Source organism: Labrus mixtus, chromosome 1 (genome assembly GCF_963584025.1).
Source record: "Labrus mixtus chromosome 1, fLabMix1.1, whole genome shotgun sequence".
Classification (NCBI taxonomy): Eukaryota; Metazoa; Chordata; class Actinopteri; order Labriformes; family Labridae; genus Labrus; species Labrus mixtus.
This window is the reverse complement of record NC_083612.1, coordinates 9,545,690-9,566,716: the sequence shown is the minus strand read 5'-3', so window position 1 is coordinate 9,566,716 and position 21,027 is coordinate 9,545,690. Positions and strand designations below refer to the sequence as shown.

The 21,027-nt window shown below is 40.1% G+C and overlaps 1 protein-coding gene across 1 annotated transcript; it reads right to left on the bottom strand.

The window, feature by feature from the left end:
• Nucleotides 1–3,027: 3,027 nt before the first annotated feature.
• Nucleotides 3,028–16,287, bottom strand: zdhhc13 (zinc finger DHHC-type palmitoyltransferase 13). Its single transcript, XM_061059656.1, has 17 exons — nt 16,193–16,287; nt 12,573–12,778; nt 11,028–11,150; nt 9,837–9,914; nt 8,809–8,953; nt 8,598–8,662; nt 8,290–8,452; nt 7,762–7,887; nt 7,420–7,553; nt 7,174–7,274; nt 5,933–6,057; nt 5,772–5,834; nt 5,589–5,682; nt 4,795–4,878; nt 4,545–4,702; nt 4,146–4,243; nt 3,028–3,656 (listed from the first exon to the last, which is right to left on the bottom strand). Exons 1-17 carry the CDS (start codon nt 16,217–16,219, stop codon nt 3,518–3,520), a joined length of 1,929 nt encoding a protein of 642 aa, XP_060915639.1. The 5' UTR covers nt 16,220–16,287; the 3' UTR covers nt 3,028–3,517.
• Nucleotides 16,288–21,027: the final 4,740 nt, after the last annotated feature.

The following is a 21,027-nucleotide window of genomic DNA, read 5'->3' as shown; positions in this document are numbered from 1 at the left end:
TTTTACAGGTTTGTTTGTTCTGCAGTTTCCAGTAGCATTTCATCAGTGACAAACTGTTTGAAATACATATATGGTGTCCAGTCACACCTGTCTTCTGTGACTTCCTCAACACTTGCAATGAAATCGATAGATGGAGCTTGATACTTTATTTTTCTCCATCTGTATTCTTTCCTTTGTGCATTGGCCTTCACTGACTCCTTTCTGATTGTGCCCTGTGTTGTTGTTGGGATCTCAACTTCTGTGCTTGTCTGGGCTACACTTTCATCTTGATAGTCTTCCTCATCACTGCTATCTGAACTTCCATCATCGTGCGTGGCCTGAGGAGTCCATTCTTCCTCATCCTCCTCATCATCTTCCCCTAACTGCTCTATGTCACTTGAATTGCCATCCGTTATCATGTTGATGACATTTTCAATGTGCGTTTGTTTTCTCACTTCTTCCTCTATTTTTTTTGACATCTAAAGATACACACATAACAAATTGGTCAATATAGCATAGCGATTATGATTTCAGAGGAATTGTTATTGTGAAAATACCCAAAATGTATTTTAAAATGGCATTTCAATCATTTATTAAATCATCAAAATAGTGTAAGTTTGTATAGTGGTAGGCATGATGTAGATTGCATTACAAAAATGTAAAATGACCGTTCAAGGATAAAGCACCTTATATACCTGCAGTATCAATTGTGATACACACATTTTTAACAAGATTTAACTGTAATATGAAGAATGAATTATTAAGTAATGATGCATTGTTTTAATACAGAATATACTCATATTAAAGAATGAGTAACAATACAAATGTTATTCTTACTGTAACTTATTGAAAATTAGCAAAGATTTTCCTGCTGAAAGTGTGTGGATGCTAGCATGAGGACGGCCATTTTTGAAAAGGTAAAAAAAAAAAACCTTCCACTGCCTGCAGTAGAATGCAAATCCTCTAGGGGGCAGAATGTATCAGGTTATATACAACAGGTTTTTAAGGAAAGTTTTGATCATGTTGATAAGACAGAGGTCTCAGAAACTTGCGTAGCAAATGATATAAATGGTTTTATGGGAGGGCGTGGTGCTAGCATGATTTTGAAAGTAGCATTCCCTCAGTGCTTTGTCTGCACCCACTCCCTCCCCATGAGTTTTTAATTTCTGTCAGGACCTAAAGACACTTTCAACCAAAATGTTAAAAAGTGTATCTAGAGAAAATTACCAACCCTGCCTTTAATCAGTTTACTTACTGAGGTTTTTTTTTAAACGTATAAATGATTTTTAGTTAGTGTTGTATTCATTTTCCCTGTTTTTTAAGTGTGCTAAATCATTGATTCTCTATGCAGTACTGCGGCATCCCAACCTGCCACTACAGGGGAGACCCCAATGGAGGTGGACTGAAAGAACAGATCCTCTCCATGACAAGGTAATTCTAAAAATATTTGTTGAGTGTGAGATTGCGTTGCCTCACACTTGTAATGGGCTTTGAAACCTAAATCTAGATTTGGTACAAAATATTTAATTGATACATCTACAGTTCTTCCAGGACAATGTGCCTGTGACTTTAAACGGCTGCTAATAAATGCTGTGTCCATATTAGTGATGTTAAAGTGTAGTTTCAGTCTAAATTAGATGGTTCACAGTGCTTTTTATATCAGCTGTTGTTTACTATTTACCATGTTTTAATTTTAATCTGTTTGTTTCAGGTTACGGGTTCATCAAAGTCCAAGACGTGAAAAACATCAAATAAAACATTTTGTAGAAGACAGAGACAATGCTGTTGTGGTTTTTTACTAAGAGCAAACATACACAATTCTACAAGTCATTTATGTTCAATGAGAAATTATTAAACACAACTGTATATAAAACAGTGGTTATCAACCTTTTAGACTTTTCAAATCTAAGTTAATGGTAAGGAGAAAGGAGAATTTTTTGAGGCCGTAAGACTGCAGGAAATCACTCTGTAAAACTGAAACTCTTGGGACGCTGTTGGCAGAGTGGTTAGGGGACGCACCCCATGTGCATAGGCTGTAGTCCTCTAGGCCAGGGGTTCTCAAACTGTTTTAGACCATGGACCCCTTTCAGGTGAGAAATTATTCCAAGGACCCTCTCATTTTCGTAACGTTGATAAGCATATATTAATACTATGTAATAATGTACTTTGCAACGATAGAATTAGGCTACATTTATACTTTCCAAGTCATTCATCTTATAAACTTTGAGAAAATGTTGGCTCCGAGCTGGTTTTAGTTTTGAGTGTTTTTGTTTTTATTTTTATCGTTGCGCACTGAAGTGACAGACATGTCACGATCATATCAGAATTGATCTAATGGCACAAAACTAAAGTGGGTGGGAGTATTGGACAAAATAGCCGATTTTATTGGTGCAAGGGGTCCCAGTTTGTAGATATCCTTTTTCAATGATATAGCACACTTTTACAATTGTTTGTGAATTATTCCGTGGATCCCAAGGTATGGTTCATGGATCCCTGGGGGTCCTGGGACCCCACTTTGAGAATCACTGCTCTAGGCGGGTGACCCGAGTTCGGATCTGACCTGTGGCTCCTTTCCCGCATGTCGTTCCTAACTCTCTCTGTCCCTGGTTTCCGGCTCTGTCCACTGTCCTGTCCCTCCAATAAAGGCACAAAAAGCCAAAAAAAACTGAATCTGTACTCAAAACAAAGAAAACACACAAAGATTTCCTGCAAAATGTCTAACAATTCTCCTAAGTGAGGTGTTTATTCATAAATATTGATTAGTGGATCTTTCAGTATCCACATTTTATATTAAGACTATTTCAAATTACCATTCTCCACTTTAGCCCTTTGGTGTATTTGACATATGTTAGAGGTTAGAATTGCCACATGAATACAAAGCTCTCATGCTGCAAATATTTTTTTTTAATATGTGACCTGCAACATTAAACTGCAGAGTCACCCTCATGAAACAACGCTCCACGACCTACATTCATGAGCCCCACTGTAGTGACATTTACTGATGTTTCTTTATTGTATGTGGAGGCCTGTGAGAGAAAACAGAGGCAGTTTAAAGACAGGCACAACATTGCTTTATTGTAGTATAATAGTGGTCATTCATTATTAAACACATGCAACTCTTACAAAAGTCATTAACCAACTGTGTACATGTACAAAGACTTTTTTTTTTCTCCGAGAACAGATGATAGAAAATAGGCTTGATGTGTTTATATAAAACATCTCCAAACGTCCATTACAATTCAGGCCTTTAAAAGGTTCATAAACCCTACCTTCATTCAAACACCTGTGATTCTTATTTCACGTACATCGGTCAAGTATAAGGCAGCAGCAGTCTGTACAAAGAGCAATGGATTCAAACATCTACACATTCCTTTTTTTGTGTTTCCCTCATTTCTGATATCCGAGGTCTCTCTTCACAAGGAGCCTTCCCTTTAAAAAAATAAATAAATACACTTTGTGCTTTTGGTCCAGAACCACTGTAAGAGTCTGACCATTGAGCCTGAGCCTGAGCGAGGGGGGGGGGGGGGGGGTTGAGGGGTCAGACCATGTCGGTGTGTCCGAACATGTGCTGGTCGCGGCCAGGAGGGAACTGCTGCGTCCAGTCGATGATGGCCGGTTTGAAGAGGCCGCAACAACGCAGGTGGAAGAAGGAGACCAAGTTCTTCACCACACCCAAACTGCAGAGAGACGTTAACAGACCAATCAGAATCTGTCCTTCTGACTTTGAGGTATTATTGTTTGTAAGCTGATGTTTTTCCAATGCCACTAATATCAACCCCCTCTTGAAGGACAAATAAAGCATTTCAAATTGAATTTAATTCTTTTGTACTGAGAGTATAAAGAGACTGATACATAGAATTGACATCAGCACATGCTGTCCAACTGACTATTGTATGCAGATAATAATTGACCTCAAATTGATTTAAGTTCTGTTTTTTTTTTTTTTTGTAATAAATCAGTAGCTAATCTGCAATAACATGTTAATGACTGCACCAGACCTCGACTGAAAAGCATTAAATTCCCTCTGCATCATTAACTAAAGACGTTAATCTTCCTTTGCTTAAAATGATACTGGTGGAAAAAGGAGAATTTAACTAAGCTTTAACTTGGATTCCAGAGAAAACAAAACCAACCTGAAGCAGTGCACTGAACTAATATGAACTCACTTGTAAGGGTTTTGTTTGAGGGATACAGATTTCCCGAGCTTCATCTGGTGGAGTGTCAGGTTGGTTCGCTCTGCTGTGGTCAGTCCCAGGAAGGCAATCTGCTCAGACACAAAGGAGAAACATCAGTCCCCACGGGAACGGAAAGATACTCTCCAGGTGTAGAAACACAGCAGGCGGTTTGCGCCCTTAGAGGGTAATCATCAATGAAAAAGGTTTTGATCACAGAAAAAAGTGTATCTGAATTATTTGTTGTGTCTATTAGTCATTTGGGCCCCAAAATGTGTAGGTTTTCACAGAGCCAGGTTGGAAAAATAATTACACTTTAATTTTAACTTTAATTTGGATTGTTTACAATATCTTTAAAAGCTGTAAAGAGTCAGAAAAACAGGCTCCATTGACCTGGTAGAGCTGCAGCACCAGGACCGAGCTAGACCAGCAGGTGTGATAGAAGGCCAGCAGGAAGATGCTGAGCACCCAGGGAGAGCAGGTGACCAGGGCAGAGACCACCCCCCACACACCCTGATCCTCGTAATGCAGCATGCAGTGGGTCGACCAGTCTGCAAGAACACACAGCACAGTCACATGTGTATCCAGGTGAGATTTAAAACTTAATACTGTCATGACTTTGTTTCATTTTCCTGTAACTCACAGATGAGACAACCGTAGAACATCCAGGCTCCCATCAGCATGAGAGAGAACAGAAAGAGGATGAAGTAGTGATGGTTCCTCGCACCTGGAAGAGAACAAATTATTCTGATCAGAGATTTTCTTTAACTAACTTTAAAGGCTCCAAAGTGTGCGCTCCTATTGTAACATAATGCTAACTATTGTCTTAATTTATATCCCCACAAAGAAGTCAAAATGCACATCCACAGATTTATATAAAATCTAAGTTTATGGTCAATGGACTTGAGCTTGTATGCTTTTCTAGTCTTCTGACTACTCAAAACTCTTTTACACGCTCTTTTTGCCTAGGACACATCAGACATGTTGCTGCAGGAGCCGGGGATTGAACCCTCAACCTTCCCGTTGAGAGACAACCGACTTTACCGCTGAACCACAGCCGCCTAATTAATGCTGTAATCACTACAGGTATGATGGTTACCGTGCTCTAACAGGGATTTTATACTATATTATCAATCTCTTAGAAATATAACCTTTTCTGATTGACAGATTTACTTCTGATTAGATTTTGACAAAGTCTGGTGAAACATTATTTTGACATGAAACGGGACATTTTCAGATCCTTACTGAAATGAAAATAATCTAACTTTTACAGTATCCAGCCACTGCCTGGCCCATTCTGCAGTTTTAACATTTTCAGTTACCAAAGTATCACATTTTCATTTATAGCGTGAACATGAGGAATATGTTAGCCTGTCATGTTATTCGCTCTTCAGGCAGCTGCTGCGATCACTCGTTACTGGCTACAATGGTTCTCACCGATGCAGCAGTTGGTCCAGACTGAGTGGTGGTCCTGCTTGGCCACACAGGCGTCACAAGAAAAGCAGTGGTTGGTTCTCATTGGTTTCTTTGTCTATGAAGCAGGTAAAATAAAACAGTACAGTTAATCACTGTGTTGAAAGGACAGTGTTTTTTTTATTTATTTCTGTTTTCAAGCCTCACCATGCAAGAAGTGCAGAATATTCTGGGCCCCAGACATCCGGCTTCAGCCAACACCAACACGTTCTGACAACACAGGATAACAACAGTCAGCTCGTTTGTGCAGAAAAACATGACCTGTAAGATCATATTATTATTCAGTGTATATTTAATAGCCCTCTCACTATTTTCTTCTCTTCCTCGGTCGCCTTCACAAAGCCGGGGTCGGTCCTGCAGGTGCGGAGGTAGTAGTAGAGCAGAGCAGTGGCATTCAGAGTGAACAAGACCTGAACTGTGGCGCTGGGCCCATGTGGGGTCAACGGTTAAGGAGAACATTTCTTTCATTAGCTGGATCAAAAGAAAGCTTTAAAAAAAAAAAAAAGAACTTCAGGGTAACAATTTGCTACATAAACTAACGAGCAGTCCCATCTCTGTTAACCATGATATAAGTTTTGGGAATGGCAGCATTTCTCTCACGAAGATGAGGGACCCACTTGCTTTGTCATCAAAACTTGGTAAAATCATTTACATAAAGCAAGCTAGCCAGACAGTTGATCTTTAGTCATGTTTGGGGCTTTTTTGCCTGTATTGGATGGGGCAGCTGTAGAGAGACAGGACATGTAGGGAGGAGAGAGTGAGGGATGACGTGCAGCAAAGGGCCCAATGTCAAATTCGGCACTCTGCCTGAACACTTTTTAAAATGTGTTACTTCAAGCAACCAGTTTAGAACGGTAGCTGCACGGCCCACTGATATGTTTTTTCTCCTGGTAATGTGGCCTCAGTCACTCCTTCATATATTATTTTCTTCCTCTGTAGAAACATCCTTTATAAAACCTTTGTACAGGGGTGCCGGTAGCCTAACCATTATTGAGCATCTGTGATGTAGTGGTGCCTGAAGAAGTGGGTATACTCTTCATTTTTCCCCAAAATGTTTTTTTTTAAGAGTCCTCTGTTATTAACAGTGACAACAAAGACTCCTTTTACACATTTAGTCAGTGCGTACTAGCCAATGAGAGACAGAGTAGTGAGGGTCATCCCTTCACCATCCTAGGAAAAGAAAACTGCAGCATACTACTGATTTTTGTTCATCAATCAATGGTGTGAATCAGAGGGGATTTAGAAGTGGGTATACCTGTGTATACCCTGCACGACACCACAGGTGAGCGTGCCCCATGTAAAGAGGCTATAGTCCTGGAGAGGGGGCAGCCTGGGTTTGGATCCCACCTGTGGCGCCTTTCCTGCATGTCATTCCCCCACTCTCTCTCTCTCTCTCTCCAGTTTCTGACTCTATCCACTGTCCTATCTCTGAAATAAAGACGAAAAAGCCCCAAAATAAACCTTTAAAAAAAACTTTGTACAGAACATCACAAACTTCTCTTGTCATGTAACTGACTGAGCGTGTCTTTTTCCTCCTAAGAAAGGATATCTGGGAGGAACCAGAGGCACCAGGTAACAATCATCCAGAAGACTGAGGCCATGAGAGTTGAAGCAGGTAGCAGAGAATGAAAGTCCAGACTGGGGAAGTTCCTGTTTAAACACAAATGCTTCTTTTTTAAGGGCAACATGAATATGGAGAACACAAGCACCCGAATGAAACCTGTGTTTTTTATTTTTAATTCTCTCGACATTTACATTCAACATGGAAGAGTTCAGTAGAAAGCTCAGTCCTCACCTTAAGGCCAGATTGATCAGACCTATCACACAGGCCAGCAGGATCCCTTTGAGCAGCCAGGACTCAGAGTTCATATCTATGATGGCGCCCACACTTCCAAAGAAGGCAGTGCAGAGCAGAAACTGTAGAAAAACCTGGGAAACACAAACAGGGTGGGGTTTGTAGAAACTGGAGATTATTTGAATGTTGTCATTAGACATGGTGTGTGTGTGTGTGTGTGTGTGTGTGTGTGTGTGTGTGTGTGTGTGTGTGTGTGTGTGTGTGTGTGTGTGTGTGTGTGTGTGTGTGTGTGTGTGTGTGTGTGTGTGTGTGTGTGTGTGTGGCTTTTAGTTTAGTTTGTACCCTGTATCTGTTGAGGAGTCGTAGGCAGCGTGTATTAGAGCGAATCCTCTCCTGTTTGACGTGATTCAGCATGTGGATGAGCAGCGGGCTGTGCACCTGGTGGGCCACGTCGATGGGAGTGTGACCCTGAAAACAAACAAGCATTAAACACAACTTAAAGACACGGATCAGAGATGATCAAATCCCAAAATGTAGGGTAACAATAAGCATTTATTTTACTGACTTGAAGCAACAATTCTCAATATAATGTGGGTTTGCAGTTTTATGGTTTTGTGTATGAGCTTGAATTGGCTCTGTTTGTGTATGTGCCTGTGAGTCCATGCGCTGGGATTAGGAAACACTCGAGTTAATATCCAATCACCATGTGCTAAAGTTGGGGAAGTTAACAACACTACACTCATGACGAGCAGTGAGGAGAGGCAGCATTATGTGCATCCCTAGACTGGTGGCATGTGTTTCTAACAGAGCGACAGTAGACTGGTGTCAACACTTGAATGTTTATTCATTTTGAACTTTGGTGAAGCTTACGTTTATGTTTTCTGCGTCCACACTGGCCCCGGCCTCCAGCAGGATGTGGGCAGCGTCTACGTTTCCTGCCAGCACGGCGCAGTGCAGAGGAGTGTTCCTGTTCACTTTGTCCACAGCGCTCACAGAGGCGTTATTTTTGATGAGGAAGTTTGTAGGTTCAGGCCTGAGACAGAAGAACAAACGGGTGTTGTAAGATTCTTCACAGACTGACACATCAGACTGATACATCACAACCTTGACCTCCAATCATGGGGAGTATTTTGTGATACCCGAGCCGTTTAAATCAGTAAAGGAGTAACGGTACTTACCCAATTATCTTCAGGGCTGCTAACATCAGTGGCGTCTGTCCGTTGCAGTCAGGACCGTCAACTTCCTGCAAGAGAAAAGTAAAATGAGAAGATTAGCACTCGGGAAAAGAAAATGCACAAAGTGAAAAAAACACTTAAAGAAATGCAAAAATGAATGTTTGCCAACACAATATTCCAAATGGTGAATGATGGAGTGAGTGTGAAGTCTGACCTGTCCCTTTGCCATGAGATAAGCTGCTATGGCCATGTGCTGAAAGAGGATGGCGAGGTGGAGAGCGCGGTAACCTTCCCCGTCTGCGATGGAGGGATCTGCTCCGTATCTCATCAGCTGGATCACCATGGGGAGGTGGCCCTGCCTCATCATTGACGAAAATCCACAGACAGCTTAATGGAGGATGCACTGAGCGAGCGGACTGTCTAAACAAGTCAACATTCACCCTTCAGAGAGCGATTACAAAATGTGACTCTGGTAATAATGTGACTAGTGTTTGATACAAATCACTGTGGTTAAGTGGTAATCAGCAGGTTTAGTTAAAGGCCCAATACGTAAGATATTTACTGAATTAAATCACTAAATGACCTTAATGTATCATAAGACATTAAGGAAACATGCTATGTTGAAGTGCTGGCTTCTCTGACAACAACGCAGCAGCCAGTATGTCCTCCTTCTAACTTTAGATTCTTCACGGCCGTTTTGGATTCCCCTCAGTTTGCCAGATATGAGAGCAGTTATCAGGTCAAACCAACAGGTGTTGCAGCGATGGAAGTAGGCAAGAGAACTGGTTCAGACAGAAGTGATTGTACCCGACCTAAAAAGCCTCTGCATGTTTCTAATAAGCTCCACGAGCAGAAACATGCTCAAACTAGGATCAATATTGGAGATGCTTTTGAAAAAAGGAGAGAGGTTAGAACACAGAAAGGTCTACAGACCGATGCAGAGCTGGATAAACACTGAAGTGTGTCCTGACCTGAGCATCGACTCTAGAGAGGAGGGGGCGGGGGGAGACAGTGCTCTCCAGTGTTTTGAATCTGCACTGCAGTACCCTTTTTAAACACTAGGTGTCAGAGTTACTTTTACAAAGCTTAGCAGCAAAATGAATCACACAATAACTTCTATACTTCTTTATGCAGCTTAGAAAAACTACAAATGATGGTGATTTTGACAACTAAACAGTTAATCAAATGTACAATACAGAGGCAGACGTAGACTAACAAACACCTTTACTGAAATTCAGTCACCTTATCGCCCAGTGAAGAGGAGAAGAGTTCAGGTCTCCTCCGAGCTGGTCCACTATGGCCCCTTTAGAGATATAATACCTGTCGGAGAACACCAGAGGAGAGACAGAGCAGAGATCAATGATTACTGTTCAGAACATTTCATGTTGGATCACTTTGTATTTATGTTCAGTTTTTCAGAGTTTCTTCTTTGAAGGTTTTCCCCTGAATCCAGCTCACTCTTCTCACAATGACAGATGTCACAACACACGAAGTCTCAGAGGAAGGACTGACAATACATACGCTGTTTTTATTTTCAATATATTACTCATCCAATGTTTGCTCCTTATGAAGTGAAAACAGCCACTATGCTGCTCACAGTATTTGATACAATGTCCCTCCACAAATTCTGTCTCTTTCATTGTGTATATTGTACACAACGTTTTGTCTCATTACTTTCAAACTGCTTGATTAAAATCCCAGAGCTAACTGTCTCTAAATATGAGTGAAGCTTCAGGGGTCACTATGCTGCAGAGCAACACAAGTCTTTTGAATTTACATCCAAAAGAGGAATTAGAGCTTTCATGAAAAGGTCACATATTATGTAAATAAACGTAAAGTTTGTCTCTAGTCCGTCTACAAACCCCCCAATAATGAGTAAAGTCCATCCTCTCTGTCTTCTGCCTGCTCCACTTTTCAGATAATGTGTGCTCAAACAGGCCGTTTGGAGATTTTCCCTTCATGACATCACAAAGGGCAGTAACCTAAAGTGCTTTGGGTCTTTCTTATTAAATAACAAAGAGTAACGTCTTTTACCTGCTTTTTGTAAAGTGTCTCGATAACACTTGTTATGAGTTGGCGCTTTACAAATAAAGATCGACTGATTGATTGATTACCCCGCCCCCAGGTGGGTGACACTCCCACAGCTAGGTGTTTGTTCTGCCCTCTGAGTCTGCCTTCTCACCGTTCATTATAAGGCATGGTGCAAGAAAGCCCGAGTAACATCCCCAAAGTTTAAAGACGGACAAAAGAATCAACAAATCCTTTAAATAATTGTAAATAATTCCTCAAATTACCGACATACTAAACACGGGACTGCTACTCAGACATGTGTACACTGCTGAGTTCCCTGCAGAGGAATGTGTGTGTTTACATAGAGATTCCTCTGTGGTGAGTCAGAGTGGATGAGATGAAGATGATATTTGCAGGTCTTACTTGACCAGCTCTGAGCGGTTGTTGATGGCTGCCCAGTGCAGCAGAGTGACGTTCTCTTTGTCTGGCTGTCTGACGTCATAACCGGCTTCGACCAGCTCCTTACAGCGCTCCAGGATACCAAACCTGAAAGGGTCACACACAGAGAGAGCAAACCTTTATAAACACACAATTTATGATGAAAACAAGCAGACCAATGCTCTTCATGACACAGTGATCCAAATAACAAAATCTCAGTTTCTGGAGTTAAAGGGACAAAACCACTGCAAAGCAAGGAAGAAGTAATAACACAATTTACAGAAAAAAAATCAAGATAAGTCAATCGAGAAGTCTAACACTGTGTCAGTATCAAAAGACATCAACAGATGGTGAGGTGAGGAAACAGAGAGGAGTGGTTCTGCAGATTATTTTCTTCTTCTCCCCATTTTACGACAAAAGTGACCTTTGCTCTGCTGCGCCTAAACTCCCTGATTAGGTAGTCAAACAAAAAAAAAAAAACATTCCTGTGAGCTTGAAATGACTGAGAAATAGACTCAGCTAAAGTGGAATTACCAGTTTCTGCAGCAGCTATGTTTAACAGGCCCGCCCCCCCAACGGCCCCCCCTGAAGGTCAAGTAAAAAAAGTTTTTTCTTTAAAAGATTTATTTTTGGGCTTTTTGTGCCTTTATTGTAGGGATAGGATAATGGATAGAGTCGGGAATCAGGGAAAGAAGTCATTTAAGGATACCTTTCCGATAGAAAAGGACAGCTGTCATTAAAAGTAATACATGAGACACCAAGATTCCTTCAAGTGTTTGTGTCGTCGTGTCGGCATGTTGGCTTGTCCCCACCCCCCCAACGCTGTAAACCTAGGGGAAACACTGAACACCTATATCGTTATAATGCAAGGAGCGAGTTGTAAAATAAGGCGTGTGTGCTCTGTAGGTTAAATGTCATTTTTAGTTTAGTTTACTCGTTTATTTGAATCAGGGACAGTGTAGAAGAGAAGAGACGCTCTGTACCAGATGTAGCTAACTAGCTCATTTCTATCTGTTCTTCCTGGACAGATGATGGCAAGAGTAAAATAAAAATCAACCAGTCATGCACGCACACAATAGCTATAAAGTCTGTGCAGCTCATCAGCTTCATGCTCTGTATTGAAACTATGCTAAATTGCATGAATAAATTCAGTTCAATACTGAGACTGTCTGCTGTAAACATCCATCACAGTTTACACACAGGTTCAACCTTGTATTCTTGCTGTGGTAACAGAAACACAACGGAGGGATCAATATGACACAAACACACATTTAACCTCCAAAAAAAAAGAGTTCACCTAATCCGACTTGACCCTTTAACAGGCCGTTGTATTATCTGACTGCTTGGTTTTTTTTTTGTTCTGTTGTAAATCTTTACAGAATTGCCTCTGTGTTCCCAGATGAACAAAGTGAAACCCCAGTGGTGGTTAACAGGAAACATGATGATTTCCTGCTCGTTCATCGACTGTGGCATCACATGAAATGAAACCAAACACGCTCACTTAAACCACCTCATAAAGCGTTCACTCACTGCGATGCCTTCACGATGTCCCATGTGCTGCTGTCGTCCATGTGGGAGCGTTTCTTCGGCTGCTGGCTGAGGTTCATCGTCTGCTCTGAGCTTTTGCCGAACTGTCCGTGAAAGCCCGTCATGAAGGGGTGCGCGGCTCTCGGCCCGTGGCTGTGAGAATGACCTCCATGTCCGTGCTGACAGCCGTCATGCATGTGGCCGTGGCCCTGCAAAACCAAACACAAAGAAAAGACACAGTTTTGATTCAACATGAGAGACTTATGTTCAGAGAGCAGCAGTGGCAATACTGATTTATGTCACACAATCACACTCCGGGGGATTCAAAGGGATGGAAGCTGATTTAATGTTTGTGAGAATGAGGAATCTGAGGAAGCACAGCCAGAAACCTCTGCTGCATGTCATCATCCCCTTCATATCCTGACAGCACCTTACCGTCTCACCTCAATGACTTAAATCTCCCCACAATGCATTTACACTTTTTACATGAGATCGACAGCTTTTTAAGCCCTTAAACTTTTCAGTTCAAAGTAAGGTCTCTTACTAGTTGTTTTAACACTCAAAAACTGTACTGGTGCTTGAATGTTAGAAGTGAAGTCTCAATATTATTAGTGGCAACCAGGAAATGGCTGAAGAAAGACATACGTAATGTAGATGAATGGATATACTGTATATGGTGTATAACATCTTTGTGATGTAAAGAATAACTTTTAATTTAAGAACACAAAAGGATGCATTTGTTGAAAACTGGGGCAAAGTGGATTACATGTGTTTCTACCCTCAGACCAGATTTCACATTTTCTTTTTTTGTCATTATTTGTAAAATATTATAAATGATTTTTTTCTCTTTGGCTCCCTTGTCCTGCCAAGTGTGTAAGGTCTTCATGTTCTTGTTACCTCGTGTGAAGTTGCTTCACATTCTTTTGTATTTATTTCTGTATTTTGGGTTATATTTTTCAAATAATAAAAGAGAATTAGAAAAAAAAGAAATTGGATGCCAAACCCAACAAAGAAAAGAAACATCAGGACACTTTCATCAAGTGAAGTCTTGTGTTTTGTTTTTCCTCTAGCAGCTGCTGCAGCATCAACAGACTGTTCCGCAGCTCAACAATGGTTTCAATCATTTCCATCTGCTCTCATGTGGAAGACTGAATTATCCATTTAGGACTCTGCAGTGTGCTCTAGGTGACAACCAGGGAAATAATTAACAAGTCACACTGGAGCAAACAACTATAAAACAATGTGTTTTAATAGGCTAGCTAGTATGAGCTATATTCTGTGAGGTCATTTAGTCACCTGGTTAGGAGGACCCTCACTTTGAATCACGGTCAGAAAAAATATTGATGCGTAAATGTTGTGATCAGAAATGAGTTGAGTGACAATAACAATAACTGTGGTTCATCGTTTAAAGGGTGTTTACAGAGAAAGAACAAGATGAAAATATGTTTATTTAAATCACTGCTCTGACGTCTGATACCTTTAGTTTTTACTTGCCACTGTAACTTTGCTGAATGTTTCTTAGTAATGATGGACTAATGTTGGGTCTTTGTAGATAATATTAGAAAGAGTAAGGTATTTCACCTGCTGTTTGTAACATAAACAAGTTTTTGTCCATGACATTACAGCACTTTTATAAAATAAAATATAAAATACATTTTATCGTTGCATTAGCTCCTCTCTCTCTCTCTGTCTGTGCATATACAGTACATCATATTACTGCATGTATCTATCTGTAACTCTCAGTCACTAACCACCTACTTTCCTGGGAGCTCTTGAGCTCTTTTAGGCTCCTCGAGATTGTTGGTTGACGGCCTGCCAGAACAACCCCCCCCCACCCACCAGATTGTTGATGGACGGCTTGCCTCCCTATCCCTCTTCCTGCATCTTATCCCATCTCTCCCCCTATCCCTTTCCAAGCCCGGCGCAGTCTAGGCCTGTGAAGGCTGTTTCGTCATGAGCCGGGGATCCGGCCGAAGATTTCTGCCTTTTAATAAGGCAGTTTTTTTCTTACCACTGTAACTTTTGCTGCTTTGCTAAAGTGCTCATGATGGATAGGCCGGATCTTTGTAACACAGTAAGGTCTTTTTACCTGCTTTTTGTAACATAACAATGAGGAAGGTCTTTTTACCTGCTTTTTGTAACATAACAATGAGGAAGGTCTTTTACCTGCTTTTTGTAAAGTGTCTCGAGATAACACTTGTTATGAGTTGACGCTATACAAATAAAAATTGATTGATTGATTGATTGATTTTTGAGTCAGCTTGTTCTGAAGCTATACAAATAATGCACACATAATGATTTAACAAATATCAGAAGGTACTGTGATGACGGGTATTCCTGTCATCTGTAATTAAATAGATAGATAGATACTTTATTGATCCCGAGGGAAATTCAAAGCATCCAGTAGCAGGTTACAAAGACGTACATGACATTAAACCGCAAAACCGACCCCCCCTCCTCCCATACATATATATTAACCCGAAAAAAGATTTAAAGAATACCCCCTAGATGAAACAAACTTAAACTGTGCAATTAAAAATAGACTTATACAAGAAATGTACATAACCCGTGCAGGGATAAAAAAAAAAAAGTGTAATTTAAAGCAAGAACCTATAAACAAGTTGAGGGGGAAGAAAATCTGTAATTAGAACTGAATATAAAAAAATAAAAAAGAAGTGTTGACCTTCTGAAGTTGTGTTGTTTATATATGTACAGTTTGTTTAAAAAAAAGGCGGATGGTGCAGAGTTATCAAAAACAGACATCAAATAACAGGCAGTGCAAACATTAAATTAAATAACAGGCAGTGCAAACATTAAATTAAATAACAGGCAGTGCAAACATTAAATTAAATAACAGGCAATGCAAACATTAAATTAAATAACAGGCAATGCAAACATTAAATTAAATAACAGGCAGTGCAAACATTAAATTAGAGGTGCTATCAATATTCAGTCAGATTGAATTGTGAGGTTGTGGACAACACCCAGCTCTAGATATTAGACCTGGGTTTGACCCTAGAGATGTGATTTAATGGGTTGATTCACATGTAGGGAGAGTTGCATCATCTGTTGTTCTCCACCCTCTAGAATGAGTCTAACACTGTGAGGCTGAGTGTCATAATGTGAACACGACGGATGACTTTAAATTAACACATGGTAAAAGATAACCACTGTCTGGTTGTGTGAGTATCAACACATGCCTGCTACCTGACAGAAGCAGGAAGCTCTGAGGAAGTGTTACACTTTCGTTTTTAAATAAAAGGCGATTAAAAAACACGCTGGCTGTCAGGTGGACGTCAATGAACAACCTGACCGTATATTACGTGAAACAAGAGATTAGCGACAGGTAAGTAGCAGCGTGCTAACAACGCCCCCGCTGAAGCTAACAGACTTACTGACAGGTGATCCGTCTGTGCGGATCAGCGAGGACAGGTAATCACCGCCAACGAGCTCACATTAAACAGCGAAGCTAGCTGGTTTCATGCTAACACTCTGCTTGCCTTGGACACCGTTGCTATGAGACACTTCCATGACAACCGCGGTGTCGTGCTTCAAGAAACGGCAACCCGACAAAAACGACATTGTGATAACTAGAGAGGCAATTTCGCTTAAAACCAACTTACTGCTCCGTCGTCCTCGGTCCAGTCCATCTTGTTGTGAAGGAACGAAGGAGAGAAAGTTCCTTCAAAGGGCTGCAAGAGCCAGAGACCGACGTAGAACTTCCGCTGTTCCCTTTCAAAATAAAAGTCGCGAGGTTACAATGAAGAATAAAAAAGCATTTGGTGGTGGGAAGAAAACTACACAGAGGCATATTACAAGACTTAAAAGCCAATTTGAATCATTGACTGTAAATATTAATGGACTGAGATAGATAGATAGATAGATAGATAGATATACTTTATTTGTGAGTGATGTCACCCGTCTGTTACTGCAGGGGGCTTTAGAGTCCTGTCAATGTCGGTCTCCATGCTGGAAATGTCTCATAATAACTTTCAGATAACCTTACGACAGGCTAAGAGCTGGGGCTGAGGCGGGTTTTAAGCTTCTTAAAAAACCCATCGGTCAATCACCGGTCATGTCAGGTTGTAAACATTTTGATTTCAGCTGTAAAAAACTGTCTTTTTGAATGGGCGTGTATGTGACTTCTGGTGCTTCTGCAGCCAGCCTCAAGAGGACACTCGATGAACTGCGGGATTTTGCACTTCCACATTGGCTTCATTTTTCAACACCGGAGGTTGCTGCTTGATTTAAACCCATAGAAATGTTGTTATGGCCCTTCGTAGGGCACAAAAGATAGTTGGTGGCACTATTTTATACTTCTCTTTGTAGAACATGGTCCATTATCATAGATTGAAAAGTATCATGGACAAAGCCTGAGTGACGCTTACTTTCCATGATGATCAAACGCACGGGATATGTGCCGACAGTTGAAGCCAATACACGGATGCCCAACCTGGTGTTGCAGCGTCACGTGATGGGCCCAAAAATTATTTTTCCCAATAAGCTTACGATGGGAAAGAGACAACTATAAATCAACAAATGCAACTTTTTGGCACCCTTTTTTTCTGAATCCAGCTGTGAAGGCAGGATTGATAAATGTGTGATCAAATGTACAACAAACCTCATTCAACATTTTGATATATCAAGTAACCAAATTAAAAAAGCTTCCTCATAAATAGATATGTTTGAATCATTGATTATTGATAAATTAATTGTTTGACATGTTGTCAATTATTGGCAACATTTCGGTGCTAGACCCTCATCAGGGAAAGGTCTACTACCAAAATGTTGCCAATCAATATGGTTTGCAAGTTACCCCTTTAACCTGTAACCTTTAAGTTTTTGACAAATTGCTCTCCTACGTACCTGTCTTATGATAAGGATGTGCAAAGGTTTTTTCTAATTTAACATGTTATCCATCACATCTTTGTATGATTTACTTAAAAAAAAGTTATCTATTGCTGCTTTTGATATTCAAAATGATGATATCAAAAGTGTATTTTATTCTGAAGGTAATAGCTGTAAACCGGAAACGCTTTTTGTTGTCATTTTTATTTTCTTTATACATTTAATTTACTGTTTTTTTTTTCTTCCTGACACTGCAAGAGTGCATTTCATTGGGCTCTCGTTTCACTTCCTCCTACAGGCCTTTCCTGCAGCTGAGTTATTCAACAGTGAAAGTAAATTTTTTCGAGCTTTAGTATCCCGCTTGAATTGCTCAGAAAATCAAGGTCCGTTTTAGAATAAAAAACACACATGCCTTTAGTATAAAGAGAACAATTCCTTATTCACCAGGGACATTTTTGACTCCAAAACCGAGAAGTATGAAGAGAAGACTTTTTTCAAAATACATTTTGCATAGGGAAATGGACTTTAGTTACGTGACTGTAAAATCATTTACAACTTCTGGTCGCAACTTTACATCTTTTTATTGACTTTATTGGAAGCTAAAACCATTAAATCCTTGTGAAATATATGAACCAGAAGAAGAGTTTATGGTTGAAAAATGTTTAAAAAGTAAATGGAAAAATGCCTTCATCCTAAATTAAGTCAAAGCATCTAAAAATCCATAATGTAAGTAATGTTGAAAAACACGATGATTCTGTTTTGGAGCTTGAATTTCTTTTTCTTTTCTTTTAAAGCTACAATGTCGGCAAACCAACCTAATGAATTACAGGAACTGTAAAAGAAATCCAAAAAGCAATTCTGCACATTTCCATTTGCTCTAACAGCACATCATAATAGAACTATCTCCTGCTCAATAGTGAGCCCTGTAGCTTTAATGTTGTTTTAAAAAGAGCACATTATTGTACCGTGGAGATAATTAAAGCTCTCATTGCAGTTTGTTCCTGCATCCATAAGATGGAATCGCAGAATGTGTCGCGGATGTAAAAACCAGCTCACACAGGGGAGTTGTTGTTTCTTTCCATAACAGAGTTAAACCTGGACGATGAGACTCATAAATAATGCAGCTGAAGTGATCGTAACCATGGAGCTGTTTGTACAGACACTGTGACCCGCGGACCAACTCAAACATTTACATGAAAACATGAAGTGGAGACAACACAGATCTGATCTGATTGACTCAACACAGCTGGATAGTTGTTACTCATCTGTCTCGTTCTACTCTGAGTGTGTTTTTTTTATTTGTAAGGTGGCTTAAACATCTTTCAGAAAACTCTTCTGACCCAATACTCGCTACCCGTTCATGTAAGTTCAAAGGTCAGGCTTAAGTTTGGCCGACTGTTGATGTCTCTTCTGTTGTTGTCCTGAGTTTTTTTTACTTTGTAAACATTGGTTTATATCAATAAAGTTATCATTATCATTATTAAAATGACTTCTCATGGCCCGTGAGGTGCAGACCCGCAGTCAAAAATCACATCTTCAGTTTTGTATTTTTTTTTCATATTGAGGATGTAATGGCAATTTTCAAATTTATCCTTTGCTCCAATTATTGCCATTAACACACAGGTAGGGGTGAAGTCTTACGCAGATGCAAACAATGAGATTTTCCAGCCGTCATTAAAGTTGAGTTGAAGGTTTATTGTAGTGACTTAATGGAGACATGAGAACATAACACATACCATTTTCTGTGAAGCGTAGTCAGTAGAATGAATGAATTGTAGTTGTTCTGCGTGCCGGTCTGGTGAGAACTGTCTGTGCTCCCCCTACCTGTGCCTTCCCTTTCCTGTCACCTGTGCCACTATATATACACCCCTGTGCATTCAGTGTCCCTAGTGGAAAATCTAATCTAATTATACAACATGCCAACAATAAACACAAAATGGCTCCTACAGAGGAGGTCAGTGGTGTTTTAACATCTAACAGACTCATTGTGATGATGCTTCACGCCCCTGCAGAAGTTTTTTATCACAAAAAAACTTGCAACAAAAGATCTCTTGACACTAAATTATCCAAAAACACGATGAAGTAAACCAGGTAGGGGGTTACAGTTTAAGTCCTGCCCTGTAAATTTCAATCAAGTGAAATGATTTATTTGCCTGAACAAGCCCTTCAGTGTTATGGACCTTTTTTTGTAAAAGATTAAAAGGCAAACTTTACTTAAATGCTGTGAAATGGGGTTTTCTGATCTATAATGCATAGGTTTATATTTTATGTTTTTATAACATGTTTGGTATGTTTGATGTCCGTCTGAAAAGGAGCATCTTTAATCCATCCTGTCAGTCAGTGATCACCCTCTTTATTTCTTCTGGTTCTCAGTTCAGATTTCCCTCTCTTAAATCCAACAGACACGGGCACTCCAGTGACATTTTCCTCCTTAATTCAAGTCAGGGAGGGGAGATAGTTCAGACAGTTGTTTTGGTTTATGCTGTTCAGTGATGCTGTTGTTGTGTTTCAGTTTGTGTCTGACCTCGGCTGTGTCTCTTTGGTCCGTTTCTGTTGGAAACATTATCAGCAGTTCCTCTCTCATGTATGTAGGCTGATCTTATTGTGGTTTTGTTTTTGGTTTGTATGTAACTGTGTTGGAACGAGCTGCTAAGAGCCTCAGTCAAGGATCACTGTTGTTTCTCGAAGGCTGCTATATTCAATACCTCTTAAATTTACCGTGTTAGCTTCTTAAATGTATTTTTGTATTTTTTTTCTGTCCTGTTATCGCCCTTCAGAGACAAATCAAATTGAAGTTAAATTAAAGTTCTCAATAAGCTAGTACAAACTAAAATAGTTACATGTTTAATAAAATGGATTTAAATACAAAAAATAACCTTAAATGAAAATATATAAAGTACCAACACCTCAACATTGTACTTGAGTACTTATGTAAGTGTACTGAGTTTCTTTTCACAACTAAGCTTAATAAGAAAATGTGAAGTGAGAACGGCTTTACGGCACAAGTTACCACACCAGCCTTCTTCGAAAAAGAGGCCAGTAAGCCTGACTTGGTACTGAGGCTGAGAGATGGAGGAAGATAGTGATGGATTAAGCTAAAATAAAAAAAAGAAAGATTGACCGAGCATGAAGTCAAACTAAAGTAAATATTGGACATGTTTTTAAAGGTTGAAAAAAAGAGAGACAGAGCGTTGGTGAGCGCTTGTTTTGGTCTCAATCAGGTCTTGCACTTCCCGGTGAGTAGCTGCAGAGGGCGCCAGTGTTTAATCTATGACTGAGATGACTTGCTGTTAGGAGGCCTGCAGGTGACGCCATCATTTTGGGTCTCACTGCACAGGATTTTTCTTCAGACTGTCAGAATGTGTAAGTTGAAGCAGCTGTCATACTGGTTTTGAGGAAATAAATATTTCCTTCAGGCTCGCCTGAGATGATGGTAACAGTAATCATCCAATCTGCTGTAAGTGTTGTACAAAGGTGACTTTGAACCTCATTATGAAGCTAAACCTCTCCGCATTAAAGCGTATAAACAGTAAAAAAGTTAAAACACTGGTATCTGCTGTGCAACCATGCATGTCATACGTATCCAGGCTTCATTGTGAATGCAGCTGTC